This window comes from Plectropomus leopardus, chromosome 12 (assembly GCF_026936395.1).
Source record: "Plectropomus leopardus strain MGB_pleo_1.0 chromosome 12, ASM2693639v1, whole genome shotgun sequence".
Taxonomy (NCBI): Eukaryota; Metazoa; Chordata; class Actinopteri; order Perciformes; family Serranidae; genus Plectropomus; species Plectropomus leopardus.
This window is the reverse complement of record NC_142187.1, coordinates 17,111,503-17,132,535: the sequence shown is the minus strand read 5'-3', so window position 1 is coordinate 17,132,535 and position 21,033 is coordinate 17,111,503. Positions and strand designations below refer to the sequence as shown.

The 21,033-nt window shown below is 39.5% G+C and overlaps 1 protein-coding gene across 1 annotated transcript in view; it reads left to right on the top strand.

The window, feature by feature from the left end:
• Nucleotides 1-1,546: 1,546 nt before the first annotated feature.
• Nucleotides 1,547-21,033, top strand: part of dnah9l (dynein, axonemal, heavy polypeptide 9 like) — a 44,742-nt gene continuing 25,255 nt past the window's right edge. Inside the window, exons 1-38 of the mRNA XM_088085038.1 lie at nucleotides 1,547-1,639; nucleotides 2,510-2,609; nucleotides 3,222-3,433; nucleotides 3,522-3,755; nucleotides 4,104-4,271; nucleotides 4,799-4,915; nucleotides 5,145-5,282; nucleotides 5,542-5,666; nucleotides 5,946-6,141; nucleotides 6,944-7,048; nucleotides 7,617-7,808; nucleotides 8,177-8,377; nucleotides 8,928-9,263; nucleotides 9,379-9,456; nucleotides 9,528-9,583; nucleotides 9,697-9,817; nucleotides 9,979-10,148; nucleotides 10,691-10,913; nucleotides 11,015-11,131; nucleotides 11,353-11,439; nucleotides 11,571-11,729; nucleotides 11,941-12,024; nucleotides 12,917-13,075; nucleotides 13,354-13,476; nucleotides 13,886-14,008; nucleotides 14,845-15,069; nucleotides 15,176-15,394; nucleotides 15,640-15,807; nucleotides 16,028-16,153; nucleotides 16,541-16,648; nucleotides 16,743-16,874; nucleotides 17,469-17,629; nucleotides 18,167-18,323; nucleotides 18,448-18,593; nucleotides 18,711-18,827; nucleotides 18,917-19,055; nucleotides 20,415-20,507; nucleotides 20,672-20,866. Coding sequence (XP_087941164.1) covers nucleotides 1,547-1,639; nucleotides 2,510-2,609; nucleotides 3,222-3,433; nucleotides 3,522-3,755; nucleotides 4,104-4,271; nucleotides 4,799-4,915; nucleotides 5,145-5,282; nucleotides 5,542-5,666; nucleotides 5,946-6,141; nucleotides 6,944-7,048; nucleotides 7,617-7,808; nucleotides 8,177-8,377; nucleotides 8,928-9,263; nucleotides 9,379-9,456; nucleotides 9,528-9,583; nucleotides 9,697-9,817; nucleotides 9,979-10,148; nucleotides 10,691-10,913; nucleotides 11,015-11,131; nucleotides 11,353-11,439; nucleotides 11,571-11,729; nucleotides 11,941-12,024; nucleotides 12,917-13,075; nucleotides 13,354-13,476; nucleotides 13,886-14,008; nucleotides 14,845-15,069; nucleotides 15,176-15,394; nucleotides 15,640-15,807; nucleotides 16,028-16,153; nucleotides 16,541-16,648; nucleotides 16,743-16,874; nucleotides 17,469-17,629; nucleotides 18,167-18,323; nucleotides 18,448-18,593; nucleotides 18,711-18,827; nucleotides 18,917-19,055; nucleotides 20,415-20,507; nucleotides 20,672-20,866 — 5,703 coding nt within the window. The remainder of the gene's footprint in view (nucleotides 1,640-2,509; nucleotides 2,610-3,221; nucleotides 3,434-3,521; nucleotides 3,756-4,103; nucleotides 4,272-4,798; nucleotides 4,916-5,144; nucleotides 5,283-5,541; nucleotides 5,667-5,945; nucleotides 6,142-6,943; nucleotides 7,049-7,616; nucleotides 7,809-8,176; nucleotides 8,378-8,927; nucleotides 9,264-9,378; nucleotides 9,457-9,527; nucleotides 9,584-9,696; nucleotides 9,818-9,978; nucleotides 10,149-10,690; nucleotides 10,914-11,014; nucleotides 11,132-11,352; nucleotides 11,440-11,570; nucleotides 11,730-11,940; nucleotides 12,025-12,916; nucleotides 13,076-13,353; nucleotides 13,477-13,885; nucleotides 14,009-14,844; nucleotides 15,070-15,175; nucleotides 15,395-15,639; nucleotides 15,808-16,027; nucleotides 16,154-16,540; nucleotides 16,649-16,742; nucleotides 16,875-17,468; nucleotides 17,630-18,166; nucleotides 18,324-18,447; nucleotides 18,594-18,710; nucleotides 18,828-18,916; nucleotides 19,056-20,414; nucleotides 20,508-20,671; nucleotides 20,867-21,033) is intronic.

Below are 21,033 nucleotides of genomic sequence, written 5' to 3'. Positions count from 1 at the left end.
AGTGCATTTTCCGTTGCACATTTCTGACGATATACGTAGCCGTTACTATATAGCTGACAACAAAATAAAACTTTTCTCTTCTCTTTTTTTGAAAAACGCCACAGGCCATTTGACAACGTTTAGCGTATTTCGGGTACTTCCCGTGGACGTACATACGGCTTTCTCTCGTTTTCAACTTTACCGGAAGTGACATATTTGTTGTCTCACATGACTCAGCAGTAAAATAAATATGATAAATACAATTAAATTAAAATTAATAAATAAATAAAAATTATTGTATTCTTGATACTTCATACGATTTCAAGAGTTTTACTGGGAGGAAAAAAAAACACTGGCAAGGATTTGGAAAGAAAAGAAGGCTGATTGACATTTTTGCCATCTTAGTTTACTTTTTTTTTATGTAAACTTTATTCAACACAATAAAATATACCGAACAAGGCAGCAAAGATGGCGATTAGCAGTAATGGAGGAAATTATACTACAACACAGTCAGATACAACAACATCAAAAAAACATTAGAGGTAACATTATATTGGAATATCAAAAGAGACAATGTTTTTTTTAAACAAAAAGGCAGTAAAAAAGAGAAACAAGCGAGTAAACGCAGGAGTAGCACAAAAGAGCAGGGTAAGAGGCATTAAAAGAGCAGCGACCTAGATATACATACCATGTTTTTTGGCTTTACTATTGAATTTTTCCATGTTTTAGGGACTTGAAGTAGTAGTAGTAGTAGTAGTATTTAGCAAAGTGATTAATGATCACAGTGAAAGAGGGAGTATATCCTTTACACTTAAAGGTATGAATGTGTTATTAATCTAAAATAGTCACAAGATTAACAGTATCTGAAGTGTTTGCATCCAGGTCCTCCATGAAATATCTTTGTTTACGATAGCTTTACTTAACTTGTGGCTGAAACAGAATCACAATCTGGAGTTTTGATGAATCTTGAAAGGATATATTTGTCTTGAGGCACTACCTTGAAAAGTAAACATCTTTAAAACAGCAGTAAATGTTGTCAGTGACCTGCAGGGTTTTAGAGTTTAACTAAACAGGGGCGCAAGCATTAGCTTTGATAATGTCATAAACACAGCAGTCTCAAATTCATGTGTTCCTGGTGTAGCTTTTATAAAAGTAACATGCACCTTGTGGAGAAGCACACACTGGGCTACTGCCAATTGCTATTGCATAATATATATTTAATCCAATGTATGGTCATATACTACTACAATTTTCAAATGGGTATGTCGCTAACATGCAAACTGGGCAGTGATGGCTTATTTCAGGAAATGTTGGTTGTGTCAAACTAACTGAAAAGATTAAAGCTGGTTGTGGTGACACTTTTATCAAAGGAATATTTTAATCCTATTTGTAGTTTGCAAACTTTACTTTCATCTTTCAAAGCCCATATTGCCATTTTTTACCCACCCCCTCTGTGTCCCTCAGCCCCACTGGTTGGCCACTGGACCGTGGCTTGTTATACTCTATAGAAACTTTGATAGTTCAGTGGTCTGGACAGATATGGAACATTCTGAAGAAAGACTCTGGTATGGTGCTGCTCCGGGGAGACCATCCAGGCCCCAACGTGGAGCTCCAGTTTTGGACCACTCAGAGGGAAAACCTGCTGGGCATCCAGTCACAAGTATGACAGTAGTTCTGTTAAAGTTGGCAGGGTGCAGTCAGTTCAAAGTGTAAACTTAAACTGCAGTTCTTAATGTTTCAGTATTTGAGGTGTGTTTAATCCATATAGACTGGATATGAGACTGTTATTATTCCCAAAGAACAGATTTTGAGTCCACAGCTTGAAAGGCGAGAATTATTAAATGCCAACAGACCCCAAATGCATTTTCATGACATGATATTCACTTTACTAATGACCCTCAAAATAAACTCAAAATAAACCCTCAAAAACATATAATTTCATTTACACATTTTAGAGCAGCGGTTCCCAACTGATCTCACCAAGGGGTCCAGATTTCTCCTTAGTCATTAGTTCAGGGTCCACACATAAGATAAATGACCATATATTCAATTTTATTTGACAAAATGTAAATAAAACTTGGGCTCAGAACACAATAAAATGAAACAAACTGCAAAAAGAAATTTCAATTACTTAAAGCTTAGTAAACAAATAGCATAGAACAGGGTATTAAAATAGTTGCTGTACTCAGAAAAAATCTCACTCTACCACAGGAAACTGCACTTTGAAATAAAAGCTCTGTACTCGAAATTCACTGTACTTCAAACTTTAGCGGGTTTTTTACAACCTTAACATGTTTGCAAGTCACTTTCTGTCAATTCAGAATGGACCTGCAACCCACTTTTGTAACACAGCCCACCAGTTGTGAACCACTGTTTTAGAGAATGTCAACAAAAATTGAATGTTAGAAATTTGCAAGTATTTGCAAGTAGAATTTATGGCAGAGGCGTTGCACTGAATTGCATCACATTGTAAAGGTATACTTGAAGTGTCCACTGAGAGTACATCCTACTTTGATTTCCTTGTTTCCAGATCCAGAGCCCGAAAGTGGGGCACATCATGGAGATCCTTAAAAGAGCCAAGAGCAGTTACTACTCCTCCTTCATGGACATCTGCCGCAAAGTCGATGAGGGTAGATCAGCAATACTCATCATTTATCAGTTCCAGTTAATGTAACTATGCTGTTCTATATTTGTGTCATCACTCTTATTTAGCAGTGGTGGCAGTTCTAGATATTGTCAGTCTAAGAACACAACAGCATGATTTGTATTCTGTTAATCTTTTTAAACCTGGAGTTACAGCATTTTCCTTGTGCTGTATTTCAGACACCTTTCACGAGTATTTAAGCCTTGAACCTTTGAATGTATTGCAAGAAATTAGTAGAAAGAAAATATTTTTTAAAAGCTGGGAAAAATGAGTAGGGTAAAACTATTTTTAATGATCCAAATTACATTAAAATTATGTTACAGAATTATTGTAATTTTTAAAGCACTTTTTTCTAAGATGTGTTTGCCTTGTTTTTTGTTGAGTTTTTTTTTTACTTAAAAAACAAATAATACCCTTAGTAATTTTCTTGTACTTTTTACTAATTTCTTGCTCGTTTTTGGGTCATTTTCTGTTTTGTTGCTCATTGCCTTCTTGTTTTTGAAAGAAATCTAGCCAATTTGATCAGGTTTTAATGGGTTAAATTACCCCCTATTAGGATCATGTTTTCCATTACAAATGCTGTATGTGATTATCATAGCGGTGCTGGAAGCGGAGGACATAGATCTGTATCTACGCCCTCTGAGGAGAATGATCAGCAGCTTAGAAGAGAGGAGTTTTCCACAGGTAGACGCTCTACTGCCTCCTCTTTTCCACACACTTTGTCTCATCTGGAGCCGCTCACAATACTACTGCACTCCACAACGAATGGTGGTCCTCCTGCAGGAGTTCTGCAACCTGATCATTGAAAAGGTACCGTGATGCATCTCTTTGTGTGAAAGAGAGAGAGACTGAATATCTGTCTGTGATCCTCTTGATATGATTGTGTGTTTGTTTCCAGGCCGTTGCCTACCTTATCCCCGAAGAGCTTTTTAAGATGGAGCTTGAAGAGGGGGTGGAGAGAGTCCAGATAACCATCTCAGTTCTTCGCACCTTAAAGCAATTGTTTCACACTCACCGCCAGCGGATCCCCAACTACTACAGACACAGCCAGGACGTCAAGCTATGGGACTTTCCTGCTACACTTGTGTTCAAGCGTACAGACCGCATCATGGAGAGGCTGCTTATGATCGAGGTGCATTGGTCGGCACACATAGCTCTGTTTGTGTTGGTTTTAGAGGAAGATTAATTGTGTCCAAGGCTTTGGCAATACTGTTTTACAAACATCCATGCCAATAAAGCAAATTGAATTAAATTGAATTAATTAGAAATGTGCACATCTGGCTGTTATTCCTAAAATAAAATGCCAGAACAATTTACTTTAAGAACTCATTTTTTCCATCCATTTTTCCATAAACTGCTGTATATTCATTTTTAAAGTGCATATTATTGTTGTGAAAAGCAAAACTTCCACAACACAGAAAGTGTTTTGTTAATTATGATAACCTCCATCCTGTCACCTTAACCCTCCTCTCATCTGCAGGAACTTTTTGCAACAGCACTTGACTTTCTAAAGCTGGAAAAGGTTGAACTGGGTGGATCCAGAGGAAAAGTCCTCAATGAGATGATCTTCAGTATGAGCGAGGAGTTTCATGACCGCTGGCGGTCCCTCAGAGAGAGCAAATATGACCCCCTGGATTATACTAACGATGTGAGGCCTAGTAAGATTGTTTCTTACAGTCGTCTTTGATATCACACTGCTGTGTAATTAATAAGCCCCAAAGGGCTGGGATTCACAGCAATTTATAAATGGCATTGACAGGCACAGCCAAATAATAAAAAATAACAATTAGATGTTATTTTTCTGCCCAGCAGTACAGTAATTGAAAAGTAACAAAGCGGAGTAGTTGCTAAGCAACACGCCAGAAGCAGTAACAGCAGTCATTATTAGTCAGTGCATCAATTTTATTTAATTTACTACATATTTTACAGCTATTTTACAACAGCTTCCACTGTGACTCAGCCAATTAAAACTGGAACTGAATCATAAATTAATCTGTGTTACATTTTTTTTGCGAGTGCTTGTTATTCCAGCCAATACTGATGAGCAAAGGAGAAGTTGAACAGCTGCACTGAAAATGTAATGGAATAAAATTGCCAAATGATAACTCAAAGCTTTTTAAACGGAGAAGGGACTGAAAATACCTATCATTCTGTCTAATGCTATCTTGTGTGCAGGATTTTGTGCATCACTACAGTCGTTTCATCGAGCAGAACAGAGATTTTGACCAGAGGCTGGGAACTGTCCTCAATCTGGCCTTCCAGCACTCCAAAAACCTGAAGTCAACATTTAAGGTATGTCCCTGAAATCTTGGCGCCTTAAGTAATCCCATTATTGTATTCAGTAGTTCAGTGCCTGTGTGAAAAGAGCGAGTAGAAAATGTAAAGCACGTTAGAATCACATTGATCTTAGCTGAGAAATATATGGCCATCATTTGGGATTTCAATTTAGATTAAAAGCCAGATAATTTTCAAAATATCAGAACACTGTTCCAAAACTGTGTTGGTTTTGTGTCTCATCTAGTTGTTGAAGATCTTCAGCACTCTACTTGAGAGACCCAGGATTCACCAACTGTTCTCTCCCAACTACAACGTGTTGCTGGACATGTTTAACGAGGAAGTAGACCACTGTCAGTTTATACTTGATCGACACAGAGATGGGGTAAGAGAGGCTTAACACTGACAAAAAATCATGGATGACATTTGAATATTGACACGCTTACTTCAGAATATAGAAAAGTGCAGTCATATCATCAGCTACCACACTGAATTATACAATAGCAGGGATTTCTCAGTTTAATATGACACATATGGTGTTATAATTCACAGATTTAGCTAACCGTGTGATACAAACTTAAAGTATTAAAGTCTTAAGGTATTAACTTTAAGTCAGCCAAATTAATTCAGCCTATGTGTTTCAGCTGCGGTCAGGCTCTACTGTCCTGGGGAAGAATATGCCATTAGTGGCCGGCAACCTCAAATGGTCTCAGGAGCTTCGGAATCGCATCCTCACCAACAGGAGCAACCTCTGCCAGCTGACCCATATGTACTGTTCAACTGTACTTATTACACGCAGACACAATCATTTCATGCAACAACTGTCATCAGGCAGACCTAAAATGCAGATTTGATATCAGTATTAAATGAATCATTTCGCCAAATCAACCAGTACTGAAATCTTCGAGATTGCCACTTTAAATAAAGCTGGCGTTAGGTTTTGGAAATGTTGTTAATCTGGAAACATTTACAAAATAGAGATAAAAATTTATAGTTTACTCTTTTCTTAATTTTTCTTTGGCTTTTTGTCTACCCTCTTCTCTTCCAGGCCTCTGGGGTGTGCTGAAGCAGACGATGTCCTCGCAAAGTGTGAGCATGTTCTGGAGGTTCTGGACCAACATGATGAGGAGCTGTTCTCAGAGTGGACTGAGGGCCTGGAGGAAATCTGTCAAACCCACCTGAAGGACCCACTGCTCACACTGGACACTGACACAGGCCTGTTCCAGGTCAACTTCAGTCCTGCAGTAAGCACAAAAAAATACTTTTTAATGTAACTGTAATAACTGAATAGTTTTCTATCCATTGGAATTGATGCAGAAGTGTACCTGCAGTTGTACCTGTTAACACATAATTTGGATTTTACATTAAGTGAAAAACGATGGAACATTTATGACAGATATGCAACTATACAAGTCATTACACAATTAAGCATGCTAAGGTTGTGTTTACACTGTAGATAAGTGGATAATCATATGAATACAAACAGTACACATAATTTTCTGCTGCAATATATCAGTGATAACTACAGTATGACATTAATTAAAACTGCACTAATTTCATGAAAGCTTTAATGTTAGCCTCATTTTCTTTCCTCAGCATCCTTTAGCTGGTGTGTCTGAAATTACCAGAAGTGGCAACAGTGGTTTGTTTACTCTAAACAGTTTTGCATTAGCAGCAATAACCACAGTATGTGCCTGGATAAAGGAAATCACAAAATGCACTCAACATCAAATCAAAGAAACAAGACAAAGTGAAAAGTGCAGCGGCAATGAATGTGTATTACCAGGAGCGACAGAATCAGGCACTTTAATCCAGGGATAAACAACTTATCTGATGCACATTTTTGTAATGTACTGTGTATGTGTGTGTGCACTTTGTTCCGACACTAATGAGATCTCCGCTTTAAGATGCAGATCCTATCTATTCAGATTTTCGCTGTCACGGTAAAAGGAAACAAAACAATGAGCTGCAACTTAAGATTCAACAAATTGTTTACTGCATTCCCCTCCTCCCTCTCTCTATTTCTGTCCCCGTCTCTGTCCCCAGTTGACATCAGTGCTAAGGGAGGTGAAGTATCTGAGCATATTGAAGAACCAAAACATTCCTAAAGCAGCTCTCCATCTCTACTCCAAACGGGAGACACTCTACATGGTGGGTAACTAAGTGCTTTCTGTTGAATTGGATGTAATGTCAGACAGCTGTATTCGGTGAGATATGTGGCTGTAATTTTTTTGACCTGTGAAATATGTTGACAATTTTCCAGAATGAAAGTGTTTTCCATTGACTCTATAAAAATAATATACAAAGCCACTGTGGCATCACCCATTGGCTTGTGAACTCAAAGTTTAAAGTTTGACACTTTGTCCAGGTGGATCTGACTGTGGTGACACCTCACAGACAGCCTGTTACTCAAAGTGGCCACGCCTCTAAATAACTTTTATCCTTTATAAAATTTAAAGGGGTGTGCTATATAAAAGTGATCTCCCAGTTCAGTTGTCATGAATCGGATAACTAAATATAGAGACCCAAACTGTTTTTTGTACCAGCCTGTAAACATGTTTATTTCTACTGTAAAGCTGGGCATTTGGGGGTCTGACTTGCTTAAAGAAATGGCTTCAAGTGGATTTTTAAGGAACTGCAGTTTTCGTTACTTTGTGTGGCTTCATTTTTTCCCCCCAGAGGTTTCTGCTTTGTGTTAACCCTGCATTGTATCGTATAGTACACACAGACACTGACTATGGTGACCCAGTGGTACAACCAGCTCCGCAGTACCATCCTGGCTGTGGAGCTGGGATTGGTGAAAGATGAGATGGATGGGACGAGACAACAGCTGGATCCAGCCCTCCGGGAGCTGACCTGGGCTCACGACGACCTGTGGGACTATATCCAGAGCACAAGGGACCTGGTCAAGGTGCTGAATATTTCTTGTGTATTTTTTAGAAAATGTTTTGACTGCAGTGAGTTTTTTTCAGGACTCATGTTGATGTTTTTTGCAGCATATTCACACTGTGCTCCTCTATTTTAAAACATCTGTATCAGCTGCATATTTTGCTCAAATATAAATAATTTATTTTAGAGTTTGTTCAATATCAAAATCAAAAGCTGCTATGAAACTGCTGCTTGCCAAAGTAGCATGATTCCTGGCATTCTCATTGTGTAGTCTATGCCAGCTTTCCTCAATTATAACAAATAGTCCTAAAACAAAAATCAACATGCAGTTGTCAACCAAAGAGAATGTGACTGCTGGTTGTAATAGTCTCCCTCTTTTGCTGTTGCCAGAGCATTTCTAGTCGTGTCCAAAAGAGTAAAGCTAACGTGGAGGCCATCCAAGCCCTTATGGGGAAATTCAGCCATCGTGCCTTCATCACCAGAAAGAGCCGTGGTTCTACTCTCCTCATCTTCTCTGACATTGAAGAGAGTGTTTCCAAACAGCACGCTCTCATCAGCAGCACAGGGGAGGAAATACACAAACTGCTGCAGGTATACTCTCTCATCTTAGTCTCAATGCTTAAGCAAAGGGTTTGTTCACTACAGATCTCTTTCATAGTCATATGCAAGACGGGATCCCCGCAGATCCTTTAAAAGTCTTAAAGGGCATTCAGTTAATTAATCTAAAAAAATAAGGCCTTAAATGGGATTAAAATAAATCTTTCAAAAGTCTTAAAAATGCTCAAACATGGGAAATGTGATTTCATGATTTTTTTTCTTATAGTTGCATTATAAAATTAAATATTTTTAAAGTCATTGTTATTATTATCTTAGATTTATAAAATCAGCCGAATTCCCTTTGCCTGAACATCACCAAAAACATGTTTTATGTTACAATAAATATTTGGGCAAAATTTTCCCCAAACAATTGATTGCCCATATTTGTTTTTGTAAAATTAGTCTTAGATTTTATTCCAGGTGACATTAAAAAAATCTTAAATCCAATGTGCTTTATGCTTTAGGAACCTTGTATGATTATCAAATGGTTTTTTTTTCCTCCCCTTAACTCACTCTAACACATCACTTTTCCACTCTACTCCAGGAGAGCCGGTCTCTGCTCGGTGTTACAGACCTGGACAGCAGTGAGTGGCAGGCCTACACAGACTATGTGGACCGCATGATCCTGACAGGCTTCTCCAGTGCAGTACGCTGCTCCCTGCAGTACTTTATGGACAACACAGATGCAGCCCAGCGCATAACACCACTGTTTGAGGTCCAGCTGGTGCTCAACAGTAATGAGATGACCTTTGACCCCTCGTTGGACTTCAGCCACAGTGGTAATTTCTATGATATTGTGGATAAGATGGTAACCAACATCACCAACATGGCGTCCTTCATTCCCAGAGTGGCAACGCATAAACAGCTGGATAACTATCAGGTGCAAATTAGATTCTAGGTTTGAATACACAGTGTGCGTACATTCACCTATAGAGCAATATATCTGCACACACAGACATCTTTGTCATATGCTATTCTGTTTCTTCTTCCTGTAGAATGACATAAATCAAATGGAGGATTTGGCAGAGATGTGCCATATAATCCGCTCACGGGCACGTGCAGCCATTGCTAAGGTAAGCGTGTTTCTACGCCACACATAAAGCTCATTTATGATGCTTACAGTAAAGATTGTGTTGATTTTCAGGCCAGAGAATATCAGGGATCGTTTGCCAGCTACCGCTACCTCTGGACTGATGACAGGTCAGAAGTGTTTGGATCTGTTTTGTTTTTTTTAACTTTTAACAATATCAATTTTCATTACTTGAAAAGCGTCCTTAAAAAGAAGAGTTGTCTTTTTTTCTCAATTTCCACAGGTCCGAATTCATGAGACAGTTCCTGCTTTACGGCCACGTGTTAAGTACAGAGGAAGCTGAGCTATATGCAGACTATGAGCTGAAGAAGAACCCACCCACCCTGGATAACTTCAAAGAGCAGGTGTGCCTCAAGTTTGTAGTTAAAACAGCCTTTAACCTAAATCATTTTGACCACAATTGAGTGTTTTGTTGGGTTTTTTTTTTTTTTGTGGAGCTGGTCAGTGTCACCAAAGTCCTCCTCTTTGATCAATGTCTTTGAGTCACTGTCGTTCTTTATTCCAGATCAACCTGTTTGAGTCTCTATATGTACGAGTGAGCAAGATGGAGGACAGAAGGGTGTTTTTCGGCTGGTTACAGCTCGATATCAGACCCTTCAAGCACACACTGATGAATGTCATTAAGAGATGGAGCTGGATGTTCAAGGAGCACCTGCTCAACCATGTGAATCAGAGGTCAGGCACACATTTGTTTATCACACTAAGGCTGGGTTGCACCAACAAACCCGATTAAATCATTGTTTAACTTTAAATCATGTTGCACCAAAAAACTAGCTCAAAATTAAAAAACAGATTAATTGTAACCCTTCTCTTTAAGCATCAGTTTAGTTTTCATTCTAAACTCTGATTAAATTTAATTCCGCTACACCAAAACTTTAAACTACATGAAGACATTGGCCATTTTAAACTTACACTTCAGGAGGGTTAACAGTTAAAATGGCTGCCTTTTTTAGATGGACTGAGCAAAATGAGAAAGTTCCTAAAGAAAATAGGAGACAGCGACCATTGAGTCATATAATACTGCTGAATATCTCTGTCGTTTTCAATAAGTACAAAAACATATAAGAATTACTTCAAAATATGGAATACAGCACACCAAATAAGCAATCGGTTTTAATTGTTCAACTAAGGGGGTGACGGGTGATATGATTGATTTTATTATTTTTATATCATGTGTTTAAACCCTTACATCATTTTCTCCCTTCTCTATCCTGCAGCGTGAGGGAATTATCCTCTTTTGTCCAGGACACGGCCCACGGCCTTTCTAACAAGGTGTCAGATGGCGACTACGCAGGCCTCGTGGACATCATGGGACACCTCATGGCCATACGAGATCGGCAGATCAGCAATGAACAGCACTTCAAACCTCTGAAGTCAACTGCTGAGCTCCTCAAGACCTACGGACAGCAGCTGCCAGAGAGCGTCTACACACAGCTAGAAGTGTGTGCCAATGCACAAATACACACATCTCCATACATGCTGGCAAAATTTGAAGATTTATCATAACATCATATTCTTTACTTTGTTATTCCAAAACACAGGAGCTGCCTGAGAAGTGGAAGAGTCTGAGGAAAATTGCATTCACAGTTAAACATGAAGTGGCACCACTACAGTCAAATGAAGTTTCCGTAATACGCAGGAAATGTGTCCGGTTTGAGGTGAGGCTGTGTGCGTGTGAGGTAGGATATCAGTGTGGCAACCCCTTACAAAGAGCTCAATATCGGACACATAAAGCCTCTCCTTTTCTTTCCTGCATTATAAATGACTGACGCCACAGCCCCCGGTGTGCACAGTGATAGATGGAGAGATGAAGACAGATATGCATAGGACCTGCAGCTTCAAAGAATTCTGATTTTTGTAGTTTCTTTTCACATTTTAGGTCAAACAGCATGAGTTTAGAGAACAGTTTCGCACTGAGTCAATCTTTAAGATCACTGTGGAGGAGCCATATAAACTCATGGATAAGGTGAGCACAGGGAGGCGAAATGTACCTCCTATTCAACAAGAAAAGTTTAAAAGTCACACTTTCGGTTACATGCAATCTAACAAACCATACAATTTTAAGCCACAGCATGTGAAAAGATTTTTTTTCTCCAGTCCAACCGAGCAGTAGCAGTTATGGAGGCAGAGATGAAGAAGCTGCAGGACACAGCCGATCTGTTTGAGGTCAGTTTCCCAGACTACAAGCAACTGCGCCAGTGTCGCTCTGACATCATCCTGGTCAAAGCAGTCTGGGACATGGTCATCTTTGTGAAGGTAAATCGGCAAAATACAGATATGCTGACATTTTGATTACATAGTATGTCTGAGCTCCAAAAATAAACCATTAAGACAAGGCAGAAGGGCCTGCATATTGAGGCTCAGCTTTTATGTGCGAGTCTCCACACTGCACGTACCCACAAGCTATAAAATTCATGTCAAACCTATATATGACCTTTACCTGCTTTCATCCTCCTGTCCGTTTCAGACCAGTATAGAAGATTGGACCAAGACTCCATGGAAAGAGATCAATGTTGAGCAGATGGACATGGAGCTCAGACGATTCGCCAAAGTATGAAAAGCTTCCACAGAAAAACATTAGAGGGGATCTATTCTGTTTTTTCTTATTTTCTGTCATATACATATATATACATATATAATTACAATGTTAGATGTTTCTATGTTTAAAATCTTTAATTGAGAAAAATACTACATTTTTCTCCAGGGAGTCTGCAGAGTAAAAAAAGTCTAAAAAAAAGTTCAATCTAACTTTTATTTTAACTTTTTCTCCGCCATTGATGACTTTTTCCGTCATTTACAACTCAATACTTCCCCGCCATCGATTCCATAAATCAGTGTTCTCACTGTTATAGTGTTGGGTACACTGTTACAGATGTTTTGTAATAAAACAACATTTCCACATACAAAAACAAACAAACAAGACGGTCTAAGGTCCCAGGGTGAGGGAAATAGAGAACTAGGCCTACTAATGTGCTGTCTTTATCGCTATTTAGTGGCTTTTCAGACCCTCTCAGCAGCGTTACATCGTACTTAGAAAAATGACCCCCAATGTTATTTGCAGTTATGGCCATACAATGGGCAAGTGCAAGTTTAATTATAGATGGTTAGAGAACAGCGAATTCAGTGTGTGGTTGAAACCTGCTGAAAACCAACTTAAAGCCCGCCGTACCTTGTATAAAGGAAGGCTGCAACATGGGACATTGGTTACAAAATCATTACAATTGCATGCGAAGTCTGACAAACACAAAGCAGCTGTAGAAGGGCAGCAGCAAACGCCTGCTATCAACAAATATTGTCACACATCAGGAGCGTGAGTTTCAAAGTAAAATGGGTCTTAAGTTACATTCATGGTGGTCTTGAAAATAAGTCTTAAATTTAACTTGTTGAAAGCTGCAGATACCCTGTTTCTCATAGTTTATGACCATTTCTGTTACATGTTAAAGGAGATGAAGATGCTGGATAAGGAGGTGCGGGTGTGGGACGTCTACATGGGTCTGGAGTCCACTGTGAAGAACCTGTTGACCTCGCTGAGAGCCGTTAACGAACTGCAAAACTCCGCTGTCAGAGAAAGACACTGGCAACAGCTTATGAACACCACCGGTGTACGAGACTGTCACAGCTACTGCATCACAATATCTCTGATTCAATAATGTTTCACCAGTGATCACATTCTGCTCTGTATGTGATACTTTTCCCTCTAGTATGAGCCTAGAATTGTTCTTTTTTTTAAAAGCTAGTCTTCTCGTACTCTGCCTTCATTCAACTATCCTGCCGACTCATGTTCAGGTCTGTCATGACCAGCACAGTTCAGTGAACCCAATTATCCCAGTCTGAAATCTGATCACACTCATGGTGGCTGTGTATCCCTTTTGGTCCTCAGGTCAGGTTTGTAATGGGCGAGGGCACCACCCTGGGGGACCTTTTGGAATTACAGCTTCACCGTGTGGAGGATGAGGTCAAAAACATTGTGGACAAGTCTGTAAAAGAAATGGCCATAGAAAAAGTAAGTATCATCAAGACCAACCGCTAGTAGAGTATTGTACTGTGTATCAGTGCAGCAGTCGTAAGGGTCATGGCTATTTAAGACAATACTTTGTTGAGATTGTCACAATACTGCATTTATAGAAACAGTTCAAAGAGTAGTTTACAGGATGCTAGTTGTTAGAAACGTTAATTTTCAATCTCAAAAAATATTTCTGGCAAATACTAACCCAAATAACTTTTATCTTGTTCTTAAAATGACTACTACAAAAAATCATAAACTAGATTCACAATGGACAAGAAAGATGAAATTACAAATAATATTAATATAAAAGAGACAATTAGCATACTTAGAAACATCCTTACCAGTTTGATTCACAGTTTATATGTTTTTCCTTGTCTTTTAAGAAACTTTTTCTACATTTACTTAGGTTTTGGCAGAGATAACCCAGACGTGGAGTGTTATGTCATTGTCATATGAGACTCATACCAGCACAGGAACCCCTCTGCTCAAAGCTGATGAGAATCTGATAGAAACACTTGAGGACAACCAGGTGAGCGATACCTCACTGACTCTCCCAAACATGTGGTCTTTAGTTTTTTTCAGTAGTTTAATTGTTTTTAATGCTGAATTGTTTCTGATGTAGAAATGAGGCTCAGATTAAATATTTTAGTTTCTTGTGTTGTTTTATGCTTCTGTAGCTGTGTTTCCATAGATGTGTTTTTCTGTGCATTTTGAAGTATTGCATTAGAAAAGCAATATGAAAACAATTACGATTGCACAAAAGGTTTTATGCTTACTTTAGAGTTGATGTACTAAATGAGATATGTAAACACCTTCACTATATTAAATCTGACATAGTTGACATTGAACTCACATGACTGATCAGCTGTTTCTGTTGATCTTTTTTGTGCATTAGAATCATGCAATTAATTTATATTTGTCTCTGTACAGCATGAAACATAGTCAAATACTAGTTGACATGAAAAAACAATTAAAAAATGCCCCAACTAAAACAAAGTTCTGAACTCTTCAAGGTTTTCCTCTCATAGATAGGTTAGATGGGCATGGTGACTTGTTTACGGTTTGCAGCCTCAGTTTTTAGTCTGCTCACTGGCAGAGTACTGCCATGCATAAAGCTTAGACTTATTTATTTGCTCTAAACTGTTTGATGACAATACAATTAATTCACAATTATTTTATGCAATATTTCACAACTTTGGAAACACAACTTGTATGGGGCTCACTGTCGGTCTGACTCCCTGACATTAGGGAGGTATCTGGTCAGCACAAAAATGTGCTTAATTATAATTCTGTTTATCTGAACATATATTAAACACGATTCTTACAGATCACCACGTAAAACTCCAAATTTTATTTTCTCTTCAGGTGCAGCTGCAGAACATCTTGATGAGTAAGTACGTAGAGTATTTCCAGGCGGAGGTGAGTGGATGGCAGAGGAAGCTGATGGTGGCCGATCTGGTCATCTCTTCCTGGATGTCTGTCCAGAGGACATGGGCCCACCTCAACAGCATCTTCACCAACAGCCAAGACATCCGCTGCCAGCTGGCCAAGGACGCAGAGCGCTTCCAGGGAATTCACACTGACTTCCAGGTAACATATAATACATAACAGCACCAGCCTACATATATCCATCTCACCGTATCATTGTTTTGTTTATATCTTTTCCCGTAATTTTACTCCTTCCTCCCTCACACAGAGCCTGATGACTGAGGTGGTGCAGAACAGTAATGTGGTCGAGGTGACTAACCGGCCTGGCTTCCTGGAGAACCTGGAGACCTTGCAGCAGAGGCTGTCTGTGTGCGAGAAGGCCCTGGCCGAGTACCTGGAGACCAAGAGACTCACATTCCCCAGATTTTACTTTGTGTCTGCCTCAGACCTGCTGGAGATTGTCTCCAAGGGAACACAGCCCAAACAGGTGACAGATTAAATGCTGACTATGTTTTCCAAAAGAGCACATATATAGAGATAGTCAGCACATTGTAGTTATCAGTTCAATATATTCTTCAAACAGTGTCTTGGTGTTGTTGAGAATGTTAATAAAGATAAGGATGAAAGAAAATTTTCTTTTTTCATTTTCTGTAATTCCAGTCTAGAGATTACGGTCTGTAAACAACATAACCTTTGAAATAAAAACAGTCCATCTTTATATGTTTTTTCCAGGTGACCAGACACTTGCTGAAGCTGTTTGACAACATAGCAGATTTAAACTTCAAGGACTCAGACAGCGGTGGAGGAGGAGAGGAGGATGGGGCGGCAGTTGCTATAGGGATGTACAGCCGAGAGGGCGAATATGTTCCATTCTCTGAGCCGTGTGTCTGTGAAGGACAGGTGATAAAAAATGAAATTTGATTTGTGTGCGTGCAAATACTAGTAGAGTCAGATTAAGTTATTGGTCTATTCATTGATTGCATTGCTATGGTATGCTGGTGCTTTAATGAATAACTTTTTCTATGTTGTTTATTGTTTTAATGTCTTTTTCAGATAATTTCTGACATGTAATTCTATTGGTACTTTTATTTATGTTTTGACATTTTTTGTATTTCTTCAGGCAGAGTGTTGGTTGAGTTCCTTAGAGAGCACCATGCGCTGCACAGTCCGAAAGGAGATCCAGGAGGCCGTAGCTGCCTATGAGGACAAACCACGAGACCAGTGGTTGTTTGACTACCCTGCACAGGTCTGATATTGTACACTCTGTAAAATAATCACCTGAGATGGTTTGGAAGTTTGGTACCTTTCAACCTGGACTCTAAATTTTACAATACCATAAGTTGTTAGACATGGAAAATAACAATCTGAACATGTCAGTGGTAAAAACAAGCACTTTTAGTAAATGTACATTGATGGTGCAAATATACCCTAGCCTTAACGATTACATTGCATCCTGTTTTACCACTTCCAGCTGCAGAAGCCTCCTCACTACTAGACCAATTTAAAAAATGTTGCTCCCTTCAGTCACTTATACACAAAAACATGGAAAAATAAGATCCAGATTGTAAAATACCAAAACTTAACCATTAATTTCATCAACATGCAAAATGACAGTTCTCTTTTCCCTCCACAGGTTGGTTTGACTGGTAGTCAGGTGTGGTGGGCCACAGATGTGGGCATTGCCTTTGAGAGGGTGGAGGAGGGATTTGAGACTGCTCTCAAAGACTACAACAAGAAACAGGTAGTGCTAAAAATCCAAAATAATGTATTGGGGATGATGGATAAATGCACGAGTTGCTGTATTCAGTGATTAATTCTATTTATGCTTTGTTTAGATCACACAGCTGAACTCACTGATCCACATGCTGCTCGGAGATTTAACTCCTGGAGACAGACAGAAAATTATGACTGTTTGCACCATCGATGTCCATGCTCGTGACGTGGTCGCCAATCTCATAACTCAGAAGGTATGAAGCAAGAAATGCATTTGTTGAATGAGCCATTAAACAAGCAAGAGGACATTTAGATATTTAGATATTTATTTGTCCTTTTGGAAATTCTTGTGTGCCGTAAAGCAATAATCAGATAAATAAACACCTATAATAACACCAAAAGACAAAAACATCAACTCATTACAGTGCTCTACACATCATAAGGCATCTCATCCTCTCACACAGAGGTTCAGTTTTTTTTCACAATTAGTTCACAGTTTGTTCAACAGAGCAATACGGGTAGGCACGAATGATCTGCAAGCCCGATTGGTGCGGAGGGCTGGCACCCTGTACCTTCTGCCTGATGGTAATAGATTGTATACTTGTATACACTAAACAGGGGGCGTGAAACCTCTCCAGTAATCACCTGCCCTTTTCTCACCACTCAGGACTCACAGGTTACCATTATGTTATGCTGCTGTCCAACAATATTACTGGATATGTGACTATCTTATGCAGTTTCTGTTTATTGCTTACTGACAATGAAATTACCAGGCAGTAGAACAGAAAGTTAAAAATCGTTGAGTTACAAAGATCTTCCCTTTGGTGTTACTGTATATTTCTTCTCAGGTGACAACAGGCCAGGCCTTTGCATGGCTGTCGCAGTTACGCCACCGCTGGGATGACGAAACAAGACACTGTTACGTCAACATCTGCGATGCCCAGTTCCAGTTCAGCTATGAATACCTGGGGAACACTAACAGACTGGTCATCACTCCTCTCACTGACAGGTACATGTACTGTATGCTACACCGATACACATGCACACAGTGATTCCGTGGGCCATTTGCAAGGACTGCACCTAAAGAAAATACCGGAGTGCACAATTTGCTTAAATGTTTAATAAGGTCCACACGACTAACATGCCAATGTGCACTGCTTCTTCATCACAGTGAAACAGTCATGGTACAGATTGAAACATTTAAATAACCTCTCCGTACAGAGAACAATGTCTCATTGGATAATCAGAGTGGGAGGTACACAGTCCATAGGCGAATGACAACACTCAATGAAAAGGAAAGTGTGAAACAAGAATAAAATGTAATTTTGCTATAACAGGGTATAATAATATAGAATCTTCTTAAATAATTTATGGATCATCAATAACACAAGAGGCTCAGTTCTTCATTAAGCGTGCTGTGTTTAATGTATATATCTCAAGGCTTCGAAGACACATGCTCAAAGATTGTACATATTATTAAAGATAAGTACATTAAAAAGAGAGGTGACCTTTTCAGGATTTAATATCTGAACCCTTCCTCTGTTAGGTGTTACATCACACTCACCCAGTCCCTACATCTGACTATGAGTGGTGCCCCCTCAGGCCCAGCTGGCACCGGTAAGACAGAGACGACCAAAGACCTTGGGCGCTCCCTGGGCATCATGGTGTACGTGTTCAACTGCTCAGAACAGATGGACTACAAGGTAGCACTGACAGCACAGATGTTCTCTTTACTAATTATTTATGTCATATTTACTTAATTCATGTTGTTTATATTCATTTCACCACTTATCGTACTCTCTCTCTCTCTCTGTCACATGTCTTCAGTCCATAGGTAACATTTATAAGGGTCTGGCTCAGACGGGGGTGTGGGGATGTTTTGATGAGTTCAACAGAATATCAGTGGAGGTTCTGTCTGTGGTAGCTGTGCAGGTCAAGACTATACAGGATGCTGTACGCAACAAGAAGCAAAGGTGGATGTTAAAATAATTACATTTAATCCAAATATTTATTAATTAATTTGTCTGCTAATCCAGTCTGAAGTTTCTCTAGATGTCCCTCAATCTGTGATTGTCGCTGTGTGTTTGTAGGTTCCTCTTCCTGGGAGAGGAGATTGAGCTGAAGCCCACAGTGGGGATCTTCATCACTCTAAACCCAGGTTATGCTGGCAGGGCCGAGCTCCCAGAGAACCTTAAAGCTCTTTTCAGGTTTGATATAAACAAAGAAATAAAGAGCGATTAAGACTTAACAAATGATCACAGATGACTGATTAATGGCAGGTTTGCTAACTGTGTAGGCCCTGTGCCATGGTGATCCCAGACTTTGAGCTGATCTGTGAGATCATGCTGGTAGCAGAAGGCTTCATAGACGCTCGTCTGCTGGCACGCAAGTTCATCAGCCTCTACACTCTTTGTAAGGAGCTCCTGTCAAAACAGGTACATAAAACCGCTCTCTGCTTAAAGGTTGAGTCAGAGTCAGCGACTGTGGGGAAAGGACGTTGATATTTGAACATCACCTAAACAATTACACCCCTCACATCAGTGCTCCCTCAGAAGCTCCAATGATATCTGCAATGCTATTTGCGTTTCATTACTGTCATGGTGTAGCTCCGTTCCTTGTGGGCTACGGCATGAAAGAGGGAGGGCAGTGACCAAAGTGTTGTGTGGCTGTTTGTTTGTTTTCCATATACAGAGCCACGGTTATATATGAACACCAGATTTTTTTTTCAGGGCACACAGAACAGACAGCTAGCAGACCATGAGGAGATCTATGTATTGTGTATTGGATAAGAATCGCCAACTGCACCTTTAACATACAGGACACTAAACGCTGTTACTACTCATTGTGCTATTTTAGGGATGAGCACCATTTACAAGAATATGAATGTTAATTGAATTCAAAGCAGGTTCTTTTATGCCAAAACTAAGCTCTATAATCAAATATTTGCATATGTATGGAGAATTTGCAGGTAGTGGGACAAGATTTGGATATCAGAGGCATTCTGGTTTCCGTTTGTGGTCTGAATAGTACTGACCAATCACATTTGAGAAACAGGTAAACAGTCTGTATGGAAAGCTGAAGAGGAGGAGTGCACTGGGCAAAATGCAATCTTTGAACCCATTAATGATTGTCTGACTACTATTTAGCTTTTTAGCTTTCCAATTTTTTTTTTTATTATCTGCATTCATATGCAGATACGTGTTTATTGCAATGATGACCACCACACAAGAGGAAGACTTGCCCTGGATTAATTTAACTGGCCTTAATTACTAGCCATTGTTCCTAGAGGTTTATTGTCGTTAGTCTGATAGCCACTGGGTTATGAGATTGTCCTGGAACAGGTTTTCTTGCCAACAGTCATTGGGAAGACTGTATGTATTTAGCAACGACGCCTGCATCAGTTCCAAAGGCTAAACCATCTCGTGGATCTTAACTTTGATGGTGCAAGTATGGCTACAACATTGAAACGTAGTATGCTCCTTCATCACATGTTGGCCTTGCTGGCTCAGAAAAAAAAGAATCACCACACCCCTCCTTTTTTGCTTTACTCTTTTGGCCATAGTGAACATATTTTGAACAAAAATATCAGAAGCTACTAAATTTTCTCCCATCTTTTTTTCAAGTTATATGTTTTGTCTTTGTACTGATCATTATATTTGCACTGTTGAAAATGCTATTTGGCTGCTTTAAATACCCTCTGCTGTACTGAAGGACAAAATTAAACAAATGAAAAAAGTGACATATTAGAGTCCTTGCTTTCTTTGTTTGATCAGTTCATTCTCTTTCATGGTTAGGATCATTATGATTGGGGTTTGAGGGCAATCAAATCAGTGCTGGTTGTGGCCGGATCTCTGAAGAGAGAGGACCGGAGCAGACCAGAGGAACAGGTACGCAGCAGTCTGTTGTCACAGGTTAATGATGTCATTCACACTGAAGCCTCTCATATGTAATGGGTATGGCAAAGAACAGTTTTGTGCAATTATGTGGCTGTTGGTTTCCACAAATCTCACTTCGACAGTGCATCTAAATCATGACATCATTTCTTGCCCAGGTGCTGATGAGAGCGCTGAGGGACTTCAACCTGCCAAAGATAGTGACCAGTGATGTGCCGATTTTCCTCGGGCTCATCAGTGACCTATTTCCTCAGCTGGACGTGCCCAGGAAGAAAGACCCTGAGCTGGAGAATGCTGTTCGACAGTCTGTTAGTGAGCTGCGCCTGCAGCCTGAGGAGAACTTCATACTTAAGGTCTGTGAAATATTAAGATCCCAAGGTTTCATTTGCTGAAAAAGAAAAGGAACTGCCGCAGGATTTCAGGCCATTGTGCATTTATATAACTTTGAAACAGAATTTATCTCTGTGTTTACAGTTATTCATATTTATAGTATGATTATAGTTCTGAATTACAAGTTTTA